This window comes from Notolepis coatsorum, assembly GCF_963971535.1.
Source record: "Notolepis coatsorum genome assembly, chromosome: 13".
In the NCBI taxonomy this organism is placed as follows: Eukaryota; Metazoa; Chordata; class Actinopteri; order Aulopiformes; family Paralepididae; genus Notolepis; species Notolepis coatsorum.
In genome coordinates, this window is record NC_140177.1 from 122,466,999 (window position 1) to 122,485,470 (window position 18,472).

Here is an 18,472-nt window from a genome sequence, read left to right on the forward strand (position 1 = left end):
TTTCTTTTTTGTATATATTTTTTTGTGTGTAAATAGTGTAATGTAAAAATGGTAGGCAATTATAAGCCTCGGTCATTTAATTTTTTTCATTTTCTTCATGGTGCATAGTTTGGTCCTCGGGCGCTGGAGGATGTTTGCCTATCCGGCGCGGAGGTGTCGTGAGGAGGATTGAGGGGTGATTAGTGCTTTAAGGCAGGGGTTCTTAAAGTTTTCAGGCCGCGACCCCCGAAATAACGGTGTCAGAGAGCCGCGACGCCCACTATTATAGGAGGTAAAAAAATATACAAAAAAATGGCATCACAAATTATTGTTAAAAAACAGGCTAGCATAATGTATGATTAGCAACAACACTGATTTTGATGGATTTTCTGTTTTTTTGTAATGTCAGATTGAAAAAAATACAATCTTTTATTCAACTTCAACCCTGATCATAACACCACATATTCATTTTATAATTCTAACCCTTTAAATGCCAGTGTGTGATGGCATATATTTGCAATATATCAAATGCAAAGTCGATTTTTCTGGGGGGGGGGGGGGGGTTCGGGGCGGTTATTACAGGCTAGCATGTGTCAATGATTAGCAACAACACTGATTTTGATGGATTTTTTTGTTTTTTGTAAGGGTCCCGCCTCCACCAATCACATGCGGCTCCCTTTGTGTGTGTGTGAGAGCAAGAGAGAGAGAGAGATAGTTCTCCAACTTGTGTGAGTTGCAGTGATCTCCTGGTTGTTCCCCATCTAGGTTATCTAACTATTGCGCTGCTGCAACTAGAAACACTGGCCTGACTGCATAAAAAAAAAATGTAATTAAAGAATACATTTTTTTCGGAAATCTTTAAAATAAAAAGGGTTTTAATCATCTGGCGACCCCCCTGCGGCGGTTCCACTTTGGGAACCACTGCTTTAAGGTAGAGGGGGTGTTTCCGTGGAGGTATTGGTGAGTGAGCAGGGAGACTTTGTACTCAAACCAGAGTGAGACAGGGAGCCAGTGAAGGGACTTGAGGACAGGTGTGATCTCATCAGGATCCCAGCAGCTCTATTCTGAATGTATTGTAGCTTTAGGATGTTCTTGCTAGGGATCCCGATGAGAAGTGAGTTGCAATAATCCAGCCTGGAAGAGACAAAGGCGTGGACGAGCTTTTCGGCGTCGGACAGAGTGAGTGTGGGGCGAAGTTTGGCGATGTTCCTAAGGTGGTAAAAGGAGTTTTTGTACAGTAGTTTGATGCGAGCCTCAAAGGTCAGGTGAGGGTCCATTTGAACACCTAGGTTGGCTGTTGATGAGAGGGTGATGTCCTGGCTGGAAAAAGTGATGGTGATGAGCGGACCTGCTGTGGGGTGCCAACGAGAATGGTTTTGGTGTTGTTTAATTGCAGGAAGTTGTGCTTCATACACACCTGTATCTCCTCCAGGCAGGTGGTCAGAGTGGATGATGGCAGAACTGTAGATGGGGTAGGGTTTATTTTTAGGTAGAGTTGGGTGTCATCAGCGTAGCAGTGGAATGATATTCCATGCCGGCTGATGACAGAGCCAAGGGGGAGCATGTAGAGAGTGAACAGGGTGGGGCCGAGGACTGATCCTTGAGGGACACCACAGGTGACGTGGTGGGTGTCAGACCTTGCCTCTCCCAAGGAGACATACTCCGTTCTCCCGGTGAGGTAAAATCTGAACCAGCCAAGGACAGAGTCTGAGAGTCTGATGGTGGAGTGAAGACACGGAGGAGGATGTCATGGTCGACGGTGTCGAAAGCTGCAGTGAGATCAAGGAGGATGAGGAGGGAAGGAGAGCCAGCGCCAGCCGTCATCAGCAGGTCGTTGGTGACCCTGACCAGGGCAGTGTCAGTGCTGTGGCCAGAGCGGAAACCAGAGCTTCTCAAGTAGGTTGTTTAGGTTTAGATAGTCCTGAAGCTGAGCAGCAACTACCTTCTCCAGCACATTGGACAGGAATGGGAGGTGGAGATGGGTCTGTAGTTGGCCAAGACTTCCGGGTGTAGGGAGGGCGCAGTTTTTATGGCAGAGGGGACATGGCCAGCCTGGAGAGAGTGGTTTATGACCTTGGTGATCATAGGGCTCACGGCACCGATGTTGGATTTCACCAGGACTGAGGGAAGGGGGTCCAGGACACAGGTGGAAGGCTTCATTCTCCTAACGATGCCCTCAACCTCTCGCTGTGAGATGTTGGAGAAGCAGCAGAGGCTGAGTGGTCCCAGGCTGTGGGTCGACTGTGGGGCCATCTGGTAATCCAGAGGTTCCCGGTTCGATTCCCTCTCCTCCCAGGGAAGCATGTCGAAGTGTCTTTGAGCAAGACCGTTAAACCCCTAATTGCTCCCGATGTGTAGGTTGGTACCTTGCATGGTTACCATCGGTGTGTGAATGTGTGAGTGAATGGGTCAAATGTGAGGAACAAATTGTAAAGTTGTACCCTTCCTGCTGACTTGTCGTACATAACTTGTAAGTCGCTTTGGATAAAAGAGATATATAAATGCAGCCATTTACCATTTAATGTGGGGATCAGACAGCTTGAACTAAAACCCACCCTCAGTGCTCATGAAAACCACCTACCTGAAAACCAAACCCCTCTCTCTCCATCTAGTTCCTGAGTACAAACTGCCAGCTGATGAGTAGGTGAACACATGTACGCGCACACACATATATACATTCTTAAGTGTAAACTGGGAAAAAGTACTTTATTATTTATATATAAACAACATCCCGTTTTTTTTATGCATTTCTACTGACATACAGGGAATGGCACAGTGAATGAATGTATGCGGTTAGCATTTTAAATCAAATGTCATCTTCCACTTCCTCTATATATTCTTTTTGGTGTTTTACTGAGTTGGTCTTTGTTTTACTACATGTTCACCCCCACAAGCATAAAAAACAACAACATTGAAGGTAAAGCTTTGGATTTTTAGAAGCCTATTGATCACTAACCAAGCCCCGTAAAATCCCAGTGAACCTTTCGTTAATGAGAAATTGGCTCTAAGCATTTGGGAATGAAACAATTTCTCAAACTATTCAATATTCAATATTCCATAGTGTAAGTAATTGTAGGAACAAGTATTTAACAGTTTGCCTTCCTCGCTCACTGGGTCAAAGTTCAAATTAGTTCAACTTTGACCTGTGAAGTCACACGACACACCTATAGCTCAACCAACATAGGAGCGGCCGAGAGGATTTGGGCTGACGGTGAATGTGATTGGTTGAACACCAAGCAGTGTCATATCAAGTACAGCCCGCGCAGCAGCAGCATGCAAGGAGACTTGGCGGGGGCCGAAAACCAGTGTGACCGTTGCCATGACGATTTTATAGCTCAATGAACTGCATTGCCGACATATGCAACACAAGGTGTGAAAACATTATGAACATCCTGAGAGGAGGATTGATTGGTGATTAATGGCAGGCTTCTAAAACGCCTGAACCTTCCTTAAACATTAAGACGTTAAAGGAACACGCCAACATTTTGGGAAATTAGCTTACCGTCTTCTCCAGAGAGAGGCAGGAAGATAAGATACCAGTTTCCTCTCTGTGCGTTCAGTAGAAAGCTATCTGGCTGCACGTTAGCCTAGCTTAGCACAATGAATGGAAGCGGACAGAGCCGGTTAGCCTAGGCATTGTCCAATGAACACCTAGGCTAACCGGCACTGTCCGCTTCCATTCATTGTGCTAAGCTAGGCTAACGTGCAGCCAGATAGCTTTCTACTGAGAGTGGAGAAGACGGTAAGCTAATTTCCCAAAATGTTGGTCTGTTCCTTTAAGACGTTAAAACGTTACATTAGTGATATTTTGATGTCACCCAAAGGTGTGGATGACATCGAAACAGGCCACAGAAATGACATTTGTCAGCCTGGCACATCGCGAAATAGACACAAGTGTTTTATTTTTTTGGGGCTTTCTGTATTTTTTCACCCATCCCAATTTAGTCGTTATGCCAATTCCCTTCCTGGTCGTTGTGCACATTGCCCCACTGTCGGCCTGGGGAGGGTGTAGAACTACCACATGCCTCCTCCGATACATGTGGAGTTGCCAGCCGCTTCTTTTCACCTGACAGCGAGGAGTTTCACTGGGGGAACGTAATGCGTGCAGAGGTTCACGCTATTTCCCCCAGATCCCCTCCCTGCTGAACAGGCGCCCCGACCGACCAGTAGGAGTCGCAGTTTACAACGACCAGGACACATACCCCACCGGCTTCCCACCCGTTAACACTGACCAAGCCGGAGGTACCGCTGACAGCTGGATTCGATCCCAGAGTCTCTGCGGTGGTAGGCGAGTGCTTAGTCCACTGCGCTACCCAGCTGCCCCCTACAAGTGCAATTTAAAAGACCCATAGAGGAATTCTGTTACATACAATAGTTTGATGGGTAAAAGGCTATAAAACATACCTCATCTTGATATAAAACACATACTCATATGGCGGCTACGTGGCGTAGTGGGCAAGGCGCTCGCTACGAAATGCTGGAGACGCTGGGCTCGTCGGTTCGAGCCCAGCGCTCCACATTTGCTTTCAGTTTAGCTGGTCGTCCGTACTAATACACATTGGCCATATTAGGGGGTGGGAAACTGATGGGTGGGGATCGGGCGTTGTGGACAACGACTCCTACAGGTCGGTTGGTGCGCCTGCGCAGTAGAATCAGGAAGTGTCGGGGGCAGCGTGAGCCTCCCACGCGTTACTCCTCGCCACTGAGAGATCGAGCTGCGCAGGTGAAAAGATGCGACTGCCGTTACCTCAAGTACCGGAGGGGACTTGTGCTATGTATGACTTAGTCCACATTGCAGCCGGCTTGTGGGAGGCAAGAAACAGCGTCCGTGACAGGGGAGGGTTGAATTGGATGATACAAAATTGGGATGGGAGAAAATATAGAAAATGGGAGAAAAAGTGGATAAAAATGCTCTGATAGTCATCAACGGGGGATCCAAATAAATGGGGATCCAAATAAACTTAAACGGCATTCGTTTTGAACACCACACACACTGATCAGCTGGATCTATATGAAATCATTGTAGGATCAAGGTGGAATTGACGTCAGATAGTCCTTACCTTTGATCGGGGGTATCCCAAAAATAATATTCCAATTGTCTGATCGCGATTTTATTGTACCCATTCTGCAATCTGTTAAATAAAGTTTTCAATCAATCAATCAAGACCCCCGCTGCTCTGTGTCCTCTCTCTGCCCTTGCGGTGTGACTGGACTGCACCGTTTCACCAGAGAGAGGGGTAGTCTGCTGCAGAGAGAGGGGTAGTCTGCTGCAGAGAGAAGGGTAGTCTGCTGCAGAGAGAGGGGTAGTCTGCTGCAGAGAGAGGGGTAGTCTGCTGCAGAGAGAGGGGTAGTCTGCTCCAGAGAGAGGGGTAGTCTGCTGCAGAGAGAGGGGTAGTCTGCTGCAGAGAGAGGGGTAGTCTGCTGCAGAGAGAGGAGAGTCTGCCCGTCTCACCAGAGAGAGGGGTAGTCTGCTGCAGAGAGAGGGGTAGTCTGCTCCAGAGAGAGGGGTAGATGCTGCAGAGAGAGGGGTAGTCTACCCGGTCTCTCCAGAGAGAGGGGTAGTCTGCTGCAGAGAGAGGGGTAGTCTGCCCGGTCTCACCAGAGAGAGGGGTAGTCTGCTGCAGAGAGAGGGGTAGTCTGCTGCAGAGAGAGGGGTAGTCTGCTGCAGAGAGAGGGGTAGTCTGCCCGGTCTCACCAGAGAGAGGGGTAGTCTGCTCCAGAGAGAGGGGTAGTCTGCTGCAGAGAGAGGGGTAGTCTGCCCGGTCTCACCAGAGAGAGGGGTAGTCTGCTGCAGAGAGAGGGGTAGTCTGCTGCAGAGAGAGGGGTAGTCTGCTCCAGAGAGAGGGGTAGTCTGCCGCAGAGAAAGGGGTAGATGCTGCAGAGAGAGGGGTAGTCTGCTGCAGAGAGAGGGGTAGTCTGCCCGGTCTCACCAGAGAGAGGGGTAGTCTGCTCCAGAGAGAGGGGTAGATGCTGCAGAGAGAGGGGTAGTCTGCCCGGTCTCACCAGAGAGAGGGGTAGTCTGCTCCAGAGAGAGGGGTAGATGCTGCAGAGAGAGGGGTAGTCTGCCCGGTCTCACCAGAGAGAGGGGTAGTCTGCTTCAGAGAGAGGGGTAGTCTGCTCCAGAGAGAGGGGTAGATGCTGCAGAGAGAGGGGTAGTCTGCCCGGTCTCACCAGAGAGAGGGGTAGTCTGCTCCAGAGAGAGGGGTAGATGCTGCAGAGAGAGGGGTAGTCTGCCCGGTCTCACCAGAGAGAGGGGTAGTCTGCTCCAGAGAGAGGGGTAGATGCTGCAGAGAGAGGGGTAGTCTGCCCGGTCTCACCAGAGAGAGGGGTAGTTGAACTGGACTTGCAGCAGGTACCGCATGCGGGTCTGAGCCGGGTTGTAGACGATGAACTCGTTGTAGAGGAGGGAGTAACCGCCGGCGAGCCCCACACCGGTCTTCACGCCCGGCCCCATGGGAACCGTCATGCCATCCCTGGGAGAGAGGGAGAGGAGAGGGAGGGAGGTGTAAGATTCTGATCAAACTGGCCAGTATCACGTCTTCGTCTGTTTGGCTCTCCATCCAATTCCTCTGCGTTGTGTACTTTTAATGGTCCTGACGTCTCCGATACTGGTAGATAAGATCCTTATCTCCCCCCCGTTAGTGCAATCCATAAACCATAATACTTCTCCACTTCCGTAAGAATTCGACACTTCGACACTGTGAGATACCTTATGAGGAGAAGCGTTGTTTTATTGCTATAAACAGAACCTCATGTTATCAGATGTTATCAAATTGTATCGTCCTTGAAGAGTCTATTCTAATGATCTCTCGGTGTGTTCAGATTGTCCTTTTGTTATTCAGTCCAATAGTGGTCAGGCCTAGTCGTTAGCCTGAACCCTCCTCGTGTTAGCCGAAGCTAATGATGTCGTGGCATTCTTCCTCCTCCCCCCCCCCCCCCCCTCTCTCGTGATAAGAGGAGAGAGAGAGTCCTCTGTGTGATCTCAGTCCTACTCGCTCTCGGTCAGATTATCGTCTGAGTCAGATTTTAGTCTGCTCAACACCCGGAAACACCGTTCGACTTATAGATGTTCGTCGTCGCAACGACGGCCCCGCCTTCTGGCTGTCATGTGACGTGTTGTCATGACAACTGCGTTTAACCTTTCACACATTAAAATGCAGTTTCATTCACTGTTGCATTAAGATGAACCTCTCTCCCTCCTGCTCTGGGAGAGTACACTCTAATCTCAGATGTTCTTCTAAGGAATTCATAACAAAACCCTCGCTGACGCGGCCTGTGCCTGTGAAATCACTGGTTCCACCACCGTCACCGTCTTCCATGCACATTTCAATCACCGTTTTAGCTGTGGTCATCTCTCCCCAATCTATACATCACATACATTGAAAAAGCGCCGTTTTCTCTCAATCCCCCCTTGATTCTTATCACCCCTTCAGAATCATAAATCATTATTTGGTTTTTCAATTAATTATGCCAAAAATAGCCTGTGGTTGAAGCAAACCAACCTCATCTCCCGTGCACAAGAAATGAAGACGGCCCACGGTCAACCCAGTGATCTTGCTGCCTGATGTCTGTTTGCGCCCCCCTTCGTGCACAAAGGGAACCGAAACCGACCACCACAACCAACAACATCCAACGACTCATAACCATTGGAGCCCCCCCTGTCTGCTCCCAATAATTATATCCTGTTGTTTTACTGTTCTCCCTCTTATCTACCTTCTATATATATATATCCTTCTATACATATATCTTATATATGAATCCTCCATTTATATCTCATACTCCTAATCAATGAACACAGGACTTCTCGCTGTTGTCTCGTCTCTCGATCTCCTGATTGACTCTGAAAGGAAGTCCCTGTTTTGTTCATGATTCACCGCCCGTGCTCTGTTGTTTCAAAACGCTCTCTAAACAGCGTCTCCGCCGGGAAGGCCCCTCCGATGTCCGCCTCGTTCTCCCCTGGGCAACACCGCCTGCGACCGCTGGACTCCGCCTCGTCGGCCGTCTCCGCCCCGTCGGTCATCTTGGTTGAGGCTCATCTCCACCGCCGCCGTCTCCTCCCTCTCGTCGTGGATCATCTGTGTACCAGGCTGCGGTGCCTGGCCCCTGCGGCTTCCTCCTCCTCCAGTCTGTCTCCTGGCCATCTCCATCGCTGTCGGTGTCATTCCCCCCTTGAAAGCAGAAACACAACACCGGCAGTCTTTCTGTACACTCGACCCTGTGTTTTCTATTAGTCTACCGTGGCTTTGGGCCTGCAGCTCGTTCTCTATATATTTTTTTTCCTCTGCAAGCCCCTGCCATGGCCACGCCCTTTCAGACTGTTGGACGGTGTGAGTGTCCTACAGCCCATGGCGCTATTTGTTCTCTATTAGTCCCCCACCTTCTCAACACCCATATCTAATCCTACAGGGCTGTTCCCTGTTTTGTTGTCTTCCGGCGTGACACCAGCAGCTAAACGATACCCACTCGGCGCTCTACGTTTGTCCCACGGTTGACCCCCAGCGCGCGCCAGTTCTTTCTGGTGACGTGTCCCCTCAAGACTCTGCCTATTTATTAGGTGTGAGAAGGCCCCACTGGAGATCGAACTCCCTCTTATTTCATAATTAAACTTATTTAATTAACCTGTATATCGATCTTATTATTATGATAATAACATACAACCGAGCACACAACATAAGCCCTGTCCCCCTATCTTTTGGCATCCCACGCACTTGGTATCCTCACGCACGGACCCTCTTCCCGCCTCTTTGTGATAACCCAAAAACAGTGCAACAACCAAAAAACCCAGAATCAGTGCCTAAAACTATTTGCATCGCTCTAACATACAACAGAGCAGGTTGGTTCCCTGCTCCTAACTCACATACGTACTCGTACTATCATCTAACATACAACAGAGCTGTCCGTCGCCCTATACCCTACGGGGCTGTCTACCGTCGCCCTGGAGCTGTCACCGTTGCTCTATACCCTACGGGGCTGTCTACCGTCGCCCTGGAGCTGTCACCGTCGCTCTATACCCTACGGGGCTGTCTACCATCGCCCTGGAGCTGTCACCGTCGCTCTATACCCTACGGGGCTGTCTACCATCGCCCTGGAGCTGTCACCGTCGCTCTATACCCTACGGGGCTGTCTACCGTCGCCCTGGAGCTGTCCCGTCGCTCTATATACCACACTTTGAGTTCCTTTACAAAGTTCTCACATACACCACCGTGTATACACACAAGCAGTTGGTAATTTTGAAAAAATTCAACTCCTTAATTAACTTAAACTCTACATATTCGCCTATGGGTAATGGAAACTCCCCAGCACTACCCCCCCCCCCCTCCGCAATTAAACTCCTTAATTGAATTAAACTCTAAATATTCCCCTATGGGTAATGGAAACTCCCCAGCACTACCCCCCCTCCGCCACTAGGTGGCGACCTACTCCTCCTCCATGGTGTTTTAGTTGACGTGTCACTTCCTGGTTCTTTATCTGTTGTTATCTCCTCGTGGTGCTCACGGCCATTTTGACTCGCTCATAATGGCTACTCTCTCACAAACAAAACGAACGCTGCCCCTCCTTCCAAGGCCTAAAAACACTGCTGTTTTCCTCTCTTTCCTATCCATTATCAGGGGACGCTTTCTCAGACTAATACTCTTGCCTGATCGGACATAATACACACTGGTACAATCTCCTTTCGACTTTCCTTCTGTTATGAAAACAGTCCCGCCATAACAATTTTTCGATCTGATTCAAGCGCCCCCCCCCCCCTTTCCTCATCTCGCATTTACCCTCCTTAAACCAAAACTGTGCAGCCTGCCTCGTTTGCTTTTCATTCTCTGTAGATAACACCCTCGATTTTCACCATGGCTCTCTGCTCATATTATTACAGCTGGCATTCTCTCTCTGTGTCAAACTAGAAATGTTTACGTTTACGGATTCACTATCTGTTCGTTTTTATTTGGCTTAAAATCAAAACAACCGTGTGCACAGTGAACTCACATTTTTGATCGGAGCGCTGTTTCCCCTACAGCGCTGGTTCGCCTCCTGACCGCTCGACTCGCCGCTCTCTCCCAGGGCTGACCGGCCTTGCTTCGATCATGATTCTCCCACACATTGATGACTGTTGTCCACTGTCGCCCCATTATTGAAAAAGTCTTTATCCGTTGTTCTTATCTCTTGCTTTCTGGCTGTCATCAACAACCAACTGTTCCCGTTGTTTTAATCTCTTGCAAATCCGGGTCCCAACGGCATCAACTGTAAGATTCTGATCAAACTGGCCAGTATCACGTCTTCGTCTGTTTGGCTCTCCATCCAATTCCTCTGCGTTGTGTACTTTTAATGGTCCTGACGTCTCCGATACTGGTAGATAAGATCCTTATCTCCCCCCCGTTAGTGCAATCCATAAACCATAATACTTCTCCACTTCCGTAAGAATTCGACACTTCGACACTGTGAGATACCTTATGAGGAGAAGCGTTGTTTTATTGCTATAAACAGAACCTCATGTTATCAGATGTTATCAAATTGTATCGTCCTTGAAGAGTCTATTCTAATGATCTCTCGGTGTGTTCAGATTGTCCTTTTGTTATTCAGTCCAATAGTGGTCAGGCCTAGTCGTTAGCCTGAACCCTCCTCGTGTTAGCCGAAGCTAATGATGTCGTGGCATTCTTCCTCCTCCCCCCCCCCCCCTCTCTCGTGATAAGAGGAGAGAGAGAGTCCTCTGTGTGATCTCAGTCCTACTCGCTCTCGGTCAGATTATCGTCTGAGTCAGATTTTAGTCTGCTCAACACCCGGAAACACCGTTCGACTTATAGATGTTCGTCGTCGCAACGACGGCCCCGCCTTCTGGTTGTCATGTGACGTGTTGTCATGACAACTGCGTTTAACCTTTCACACATTAAAATGCAGTTTCATTCACTGTTGCATTAAGATGAACCTCTCTCCCTCCTGCTCTGGGAGAGTACACTCTAATCTCAGATGTTCTTCTAAGGAATTCATAACAAAACCCTCGCTGACGCGGCCTGTGCCTGTGAAATCACTGGTTCCACCACCGTCACCGTCTTCCATGCACATTTCAATCACCGTTTTAGCTGTGGTCATCTCTCCCCAATCTATACATCACATACATTGAAAAAGCACCGTTTTCTCTCAGAGGGGAGGGGAGAGAGGGAGGGGAGGAGAGAGAGGGAGGGAGGAGAGGGGAGGAGAGGGAGGGGATGAGAGGGAGGGGATGAGAGGGGAGCAGGAGAGGAGAGAGAGGGAGGGGAGGAGGAGAGAAGAGAGGGGAGGAGAGATGGGGAGGTAGGGGAGGAGAGAGAGGGGAGGGGAGGAGAGAGAGGGGAAAAGAGAGAGGGGGAGGAGAGGGGAGGAGAGATGGGGAGGGAGGGGAGGGGAGAGAGGGGAGGAGAGAGGGAGAGAGGAAGGAAAGGAGAGAGGGAGGGGTGGAGAGAGGGATGGGAGGAGAGAGGGATGGGAGGAGAGAGGGAGAGGAGGAGAGAGGGAGGGGAGAGAGAGAAAGGGAGAGAGGAAGGGGCGGAGAGAGAGAAAGGGAGGGTCGGAGAGAGAGGAGAGGAGAGAGAGGGGAGGAGAGAGAGGGGAGGAGAGAGGGAGAGAGGAAGGAAAGGAGAGAGGGAGGGGTGGAGAGAGGGATGGGAGGAGAGAGGGATGGGAGGAGAGAGGGAGAGGAGGAGAGAGGGAGGGGAGAGAGAGAAAGGGAGAGAGGAAGGGGCGGAGAGAGAGAAAGGGAGGGTCGGAGAGAGAGGAGAGGAGAGAGAGGGGAGGAGAGAGAGGGAGGAGAGAGAGAGGGCGGAGGGAGGGGAGGAGAGGAGAGAGAGAGAAGAGGGAGGAAGAGAAAGAGATCTTTATTTATAAAATAGATTATCAATCTCTTTTTCAAGTGAGACCTGACCAAGACAAGCTGCAGCAAAGGAATACAAAAGTTGCACATAAATACAAAAAACAACAACAAATGACACAAATACACTAAACAACCAATATCAGAGCCTAACAGGGCAACCTAACAGGGCAGGCAGCAACAATAGACTATTAGGGCAAATCAAAACAACAACAGACCATTGATTCAACCTCGGGGCCCCGTTCCTCGTACCTGGCTAACTGAGTTAGCCGGATAATTTTCAGCATAGCTTGACTTAAGCCAGACATTTCCGTTCCCCGACGTCGGATTGTCTAAGTCGCTATGGCAACAGATCAGAAAGTTTGAACCTGGTCGAGGGCAGGGTTTAGTTCAGTTAGCTGGATAAACCATGGCCACGCCCTCGCAAAGAAATGCCAGCTCGCTTCCTGAAATAATTCTCACAGTCTAGATCCCATTATACCATTCTGAATTATGTTTTTGTGCTTCGTTCTTCTAGAGGGGGCTTTTGAAATGTAAAATAATATACCTAAGATGCTGATAATAAATAACATTCAGCCTATAGATTTACTTTGTCCTAAATAATGCACATCATATTTATACGGATACGGCGCTCGGAGTCGCGATACACTGCATGTGGTTATTTTAATAACGGCGCATTGCAAATGTGAATCCCGCGGGGATATTTTTAATGAATGAAACCTATCAGGCGTTTGGCTCTGATTAGTTTAATATTCTTCGCTGTGTATTTCAAGCATACATTGAAGCGTCTATGCGTGGATTGTGGATATGAATTATGAGGAATCTGAATCTGTGGATTGTTTGATTGTATCACTGTCACAGTCACGCGTTATTGTGATATTGTAACTGGGTTTAAAATATATGAGGAGATGCGCTGTTTGATGGATTTGATGACGTGACGTGACTTGATAAATTGAATGAGCCTTTGACGTTTTTGATTATTGAATTTGAGAAAATGCATTTATCTTTTCAAGCACTGTTATCTGATGATGAACATGAGGTGTCACTGGTATAAACCAAAAGTTAATCAATTCAATGCATGTATGGATGGATGATGTCCAAAACAGATTAAAACCTGATTAATAGTGTAACTGCAAGCCTCCCTCCAAGCCTCTCTTTGGGAACCATGTATTTATATAGTACATAATACCTGATTGATTGATTGATTGAAAAGTTTATTAACAGATTGCAGAATGGGTACAGTACAGTACAGCTCAATACATACAATTGTTAAGAGGATGCAGACCTGAGAAAGACTTTCGTCTTGTTTCCATCAGGGTCCCCCATTTTCAATTCATCATATGACACACATGACATACAGATAGACAGTACTGCTACATCTATACATTTATGACATACCAGATTTTCAAATACAGTACTGTTTGTGATACTAAAAAAAATCCAGAAGAAGAGTATATACATTTGACATAGAAACTGTGCATTGGGGGAGGTTGGGTAGGTGGGGTGGGGCTGTACATTGGAGGTGGGGGGGGGGGGGGGGGGGGGGGGGGGGGGGGGGGGGGGGGTTGGGTAGGGGGTACATTTTTAATTTTACCTTTATTTTACCAGGTAGTCACTTGAGATCAAAGATCTCTTTTTCGAGCAAGACCTGGCCAAAATGGCAGCAAAAACAAAAAACAAACATACAAAAATACACAAAACACAGACAAAGACATAAAAGGCAAAGTGGGGCAAGGGGATACATTTGAGCTGCAGCTGGAGGTTGGGTAGGTGGGGGGGGGGGGACACTGTACATTGGAATACTGACATACATTTGACATGGAAACTGTACATTGGAGGAGGTTGGGTAGGTGGGGTGGGGTTGGGTGGGGCTGTACATTGGAATACTGACAAAGCCATGCTTGGTCTTTATTGTACAACTGGGTTAGGACATTTGTAGGGGCCAGTTTTGAATTGCAGTCTCCCGTAGGTGTTCTTTGAGAGTGTTTTTGAAGGTGGGTAGTGATTTACATTCCTTTACAGCTTTGGGTAGGGCGTTCCACATTGTTGTGGCATAATTGCGAAACGTGTTTAGTCCCTTGTTTGAGCCGAATCTGGGTTTTACATGATTTGTGGAGCTCCCTCTGGTGTTGTGATCGTGGTATTCACTGACCTTTGGGAAGTATTTTGACATGTACATGGGTACCTTGGTCGTGTAGTGTATCTTGTAGACCAGGCCCATTGCAAGTTGCTGTACTCTGTCGTCTACTCTAAGCCATCCTAGGTTGGCAAAGTGTGCAGGGGTGAGGTGGGTTCTAGGAGTCAGGTCAAGCAGTAGTCTGACTAGTTTGTTTTGAGATGTTTGTAATTTGGTTTTTAGTGCCTTTGAGGTGCTTTGGTACCATGAGGTGCAAGCATAGTCGTAGTACCCTTGAATGAGTGCTCCTGCCAGAGTCTTCAGGGTATTCTTGTTTACCAGGGAGGAGATCCGGTACAAGAATCGAGTTCGTTGATTGACTTTTTTTATTACATTGGATGCCAAGCACATACAGTACAGATATCCTCATAATATAATTCGTATCAATTAGATATACTTTTGGGCTTGTTTTTATCCTTATTCTGAAAGAGTTGAACTAATTATTTTTGCTAGCAAGATCTCATTTGATTATTCATTCCATTAGGCCTACTGCCAGCAGGCACATTTAAAGAAATATAATCTGATTGATTGGGGTAATGAGGGACTTAAAATTAGCCTATAGATTATGCATTTAACTTCTCTGCGAGGCTATTGAGCCGTACTGTATTGTACCCATTCTGCAATCTTGTTAATAAAGTTTTAAATCAATCAATCAATCAATCAATGCCGTTGGAAAATCAGGATTTCTGCGATCTACACCTGCTGTCTTTTCAGGAGAGGCGGCCGCATGCAATTATCCTGAGTATCAAGTCTGGTTCGAATTAAAAAGACTGAATCCACCTTCGAGGAACAGGGAAAGCCTGGATTCAAACATCGGGTTAATTGAATCTGGATAATTGGACTTTTGATCGACTTAGTTGAACCAGGTACGGTGAATAGGGCCCAGGTCCCTTCATGATGCATTTAAAAGCATCCAGTGATACATAGTCAGAGAGTTTCAGGTCATTGTGTAACATGTTCCAAGCCGAGGGAGCAGAATAACTAAATGCTCTCTTTCCCCTTTCAGTACGAACATTGGGAACAGACAATAGGAGCAGACATTGAGAAACGTAAAAAATTACTTTTCTGGACCCGATAAGTACACAAGTAAGAGGGGAGGTGACCGAGAGTAAATATACCAATGCACAAGTCTGCAGGATCAAAATGTCCTGGAGAAGAAAGCGAGAAATGGAACACTAGAAAGTAGAGTAGAAGCAGCGCAAACCCTTTCACTACCACTCTACCAAAGGGTTAACCCAGGGGTCAGCAACCTTTACTATCAAAAGAGCCACTTTTCCCCCGTCCCACAAAATAAAATGCTCAGGGAGCCGCACAACCTATTTACCCTTAAAATGTATATTTTTTTTGGGGGGCCAGGGAGCAGCAGCTGATACTTTTCCTTTTTTGAAAACCGATACCGATAATTTCCGATATTACATTTTAATGCCAATATCGGCCGATAATATCAGTAGGCAGATAATATCAGACATCCCTAGCTGAAATGTATCGTTTTGAACCTTATATAAGGACTGATCAGACTATATAACGCATCACTGCGCCTCACTGCCTCACTGAGCAAAGAATGACAGTACAAATCTTCCTGGACCGTTTGACTTATGACTTTTACCTTTACGTCGACGAAAATGCTTCACACTTATTACTGTACATCTTACTGTATATCTTTGGCTGTATATTTTAGAATGTATATACATATTTTTAGAATGTATATTCCTGACTGTATTTTTATTCCTATTTGTGATTTTGGATTTTTGACTACCTAAATATGCATGGTGTGCGATCTGTAGTGCTGAATTTGCCTCGGGATCAATAAAGCACTTCTATACTATTCTGATAGATAGAATAGAATAGAAATACTTTATTCATCCCGAGGGAAATTTGGCACTACAGATCACTCAGAGGTAGACAAAAACAAAGTCACGAATAAGAATAAAAATAAGCCTAAGAATATAATACGGTCCGGGATATACATTTTGTATGTTATGTATATACATTCTAATATAAAATATACATAAATATACAGTAAGTGTACAGTAAAGTGTAACATTTTACAATGTTGGTTTAAAAGTAAAAGTCCAGGAAGATGGTAACTGTCACCCTGTGCTCAGTGAGTATTTGGCATTTAAACAGGACTTTTACATCAACGTTTGTAAACATTTGGAGTGTTGGGCTGAGCACGTTCTGCTCATATTCCATCTATTGGCCCAACTCTTCCAAGAGTATGTGTGAATACACTCAAAAGTTTAGATGATCAAATAAATGCCGGATTGTAGAGTCCTGCACGTTGCAAACAGCGATTCCTACTGGTCGTCCAGGGAGGGGATCTGGGGGAAATAGCGTGAAGCCGTGAACCTCCGCACGCGTTACGTTCCCCCAGTGAAACTCCTTGCTGTCGGGTGAAAAGAAGCGGCTGGTGACTCCCCAGACCGACCGAAGAGGCATGCGATAGTCTACACCCGTGGTTCTCAAACTACGGGTCGCGACCCAAAGTGGGGTCGCGGGTAGGTGACAGTGGGGTCGCTCATTGGCAAAATAAATCCTAAATAAAATGGGGTTGTGGTATAAAAAAAGTTTGAGAACCCCTGGTCTACACCCTCCCCAGACTGACAGAGGAGGCATGTGGTAGTCTACACCCTCCCCAGACTGACAGAGGAGGCATGTGGTAGTCTACACCCTCCCCAGACCGACAGAAGAGGCATGTGGTACTGGTAGTCTACACCCTCCCCAGACCGACAAAGGAGGCATGTGATAGTCTACACCCTCCCCAGACCGACAGGAGGCATGTGGTAGTCTATACCCTCCCCAGACCGACAAAGGAGGCATGCGATAGTCTACACCCTCACCAGACCGATAAAGGAGGCATGTGATAGTCTACACCCTCCCCAGACCGACAAAGGAGGCATGTGGTAGTTCTACACCCTCCCCAGACCGACAAAGGAGGCATGTGGTAGTCTACACACCCTCCCCAGACTGACAGAAGAGGCATGTGATACTCTCTACACCCTCCCCAGACCGACAGTAGGGCAATGCGTGCAACGGCCAGGAAGGGAATTGGAACGACTAAATATAGAAAGGCTAAATAAATAAATGTTCTAATTAGTGATATTCTAAATAAATGATAACCGTTTCATGGCTCAACAACATCATCTGGTGGTGAAATAGAGCAACTGGTCTCTTATAATCAAAACATAGCTGAGACAAACTCTTAATGTTTAGAATAGCTGAGACAAACTCTTAACCCTTTCACTGCCACACTAACCTTCTGTAGTGTGGTAGTGAAAGGTTAACCTTCTGTAGTGTGGTAGTGAAAGGTTAACCTTCTGTAGTGTGGTTGTGAAAGGTTAACCTTGTGTAGTGTGGTAGTGAAAGGTTAACCTTCTGTAGTGTGGTAGTGAAAGGTTAACCTTCTGTAGTGTGTTAGTCAAAGGTTAACCTTCTGTAGTGTGGTAGTGAAAGGGTTAACCTTATGTAGTGTGGTAGTGCAAGGTTAACCTTCTGTAGTGTGTGGTAGTGAAAGGTTAACCTTCTGTAGTGTGGTAGTGAAAGGGTTAACCTTATGTAGTGTGGTAGTGAAAGGTTAACCTTCCGTAGTGTGGTAGTGAAATGGTTAACCTTATGTAGTGTGGTAGTGAAAGGTTAACCTTCTGTAGTGTGTGGTAGTGAAAGGTTAACCTTCTGTAGTGTGTGGTAGTGAAAGGTTAACCTTATGTAGTGTGGTAGTGAAAGGTTAACCTTCTGTAGTGTGGTAGTGAAAGGTTAACCTTCTGTAGTGTGGTAGTGAAAGGTTAACCTTCTGTAGTGTGTGGTAGTGAAAGGTTAACCTTCTGTAGTGTGGTAGTGAAAGGGTTAACCTTATGTAGTGTGGTAGTGAAAGGTTAACCTTCCGTAGTGTGGTAGTGAAAGGGTTAACCTTATGTAGTGTGGTAGTGAAAGGTTAACCTTCTGTAGTGTGGTAGTGAAAGGTTAACCTTCTGTAGTGTGGTAGTGAAAGGGTTCTGTATCGTTAGTGGCTTAGCTTGGCATCGCTACTGCACTATCTCGCGTACGTGCACGCGTACTGAATAAACCACAAATGTACCTCTAATACCAGTATTAGTCTGACCACACCCCTCATCAGCTTACCTTCATAAGCAGGTGTGTGGTCACCTGCTCTCCTCCTTCTCGCTTTCACCACAAGGAAGAAGTGCCTCGGTAGATCCCCACACTTGACACCATGATGGAAGAAATTGGATTAGGAACAGCTTGGGAAACAAGGATACGTTGACATCATATCTTTATTTTCTCTCTCACTATTTTCGAGAAAATACGGCGATATTGTCTTCGTACTGGAGTGTCTAGAAGATGATGATCATTCTAAAAACCCTCCACCGGTTTTCGTATTGGGAGCACGCCGCTGCATGCTTCTCAACTGCAGTTCCTTGCTGTGTTTGTTGGGGTGAAACCTGTCAGGCCACAGCTGAACTGTCGGACATGCCGCTGTTGTGAGG

The 18,472-nt window shown here is 47.0% G+C and overlaps 1 protein-coding gene across 3 annotated transcripts in view; it reads right to left on the reverse strand.

The window, feature by feature from the left end:
• Positions 1-6,080: 6,080 nt before the first annotated feature.
• Positions 6,081-18,472, reverse strand: part of parp2 (poly (ADP-ribose) polymerase 2) — a gene marked incomplete at its 5' end in the record, with an annotated part of 93,742 nt that continues 81,350 nt past the window's right edge. For 2 of the 3 annotated variants that reach the window (XM_084326794.1, XM_084326792.1), the window contains one exon: positions 6,081-6,452. In XM_084326794.1, coding sequence (XP_084182920.1) covers positions 6,293-6,452 — 160 coding nt within the window. In that variant the 3' untranslated portion in view covers positions 6,081-6,292. Of the gene's footprint in view, positions 6,453-10,767; positions 11,070-18,472 lie in introns of those variants that run through there. The other variant, XM_084326793.1, reaches the window with a different exon arrangement.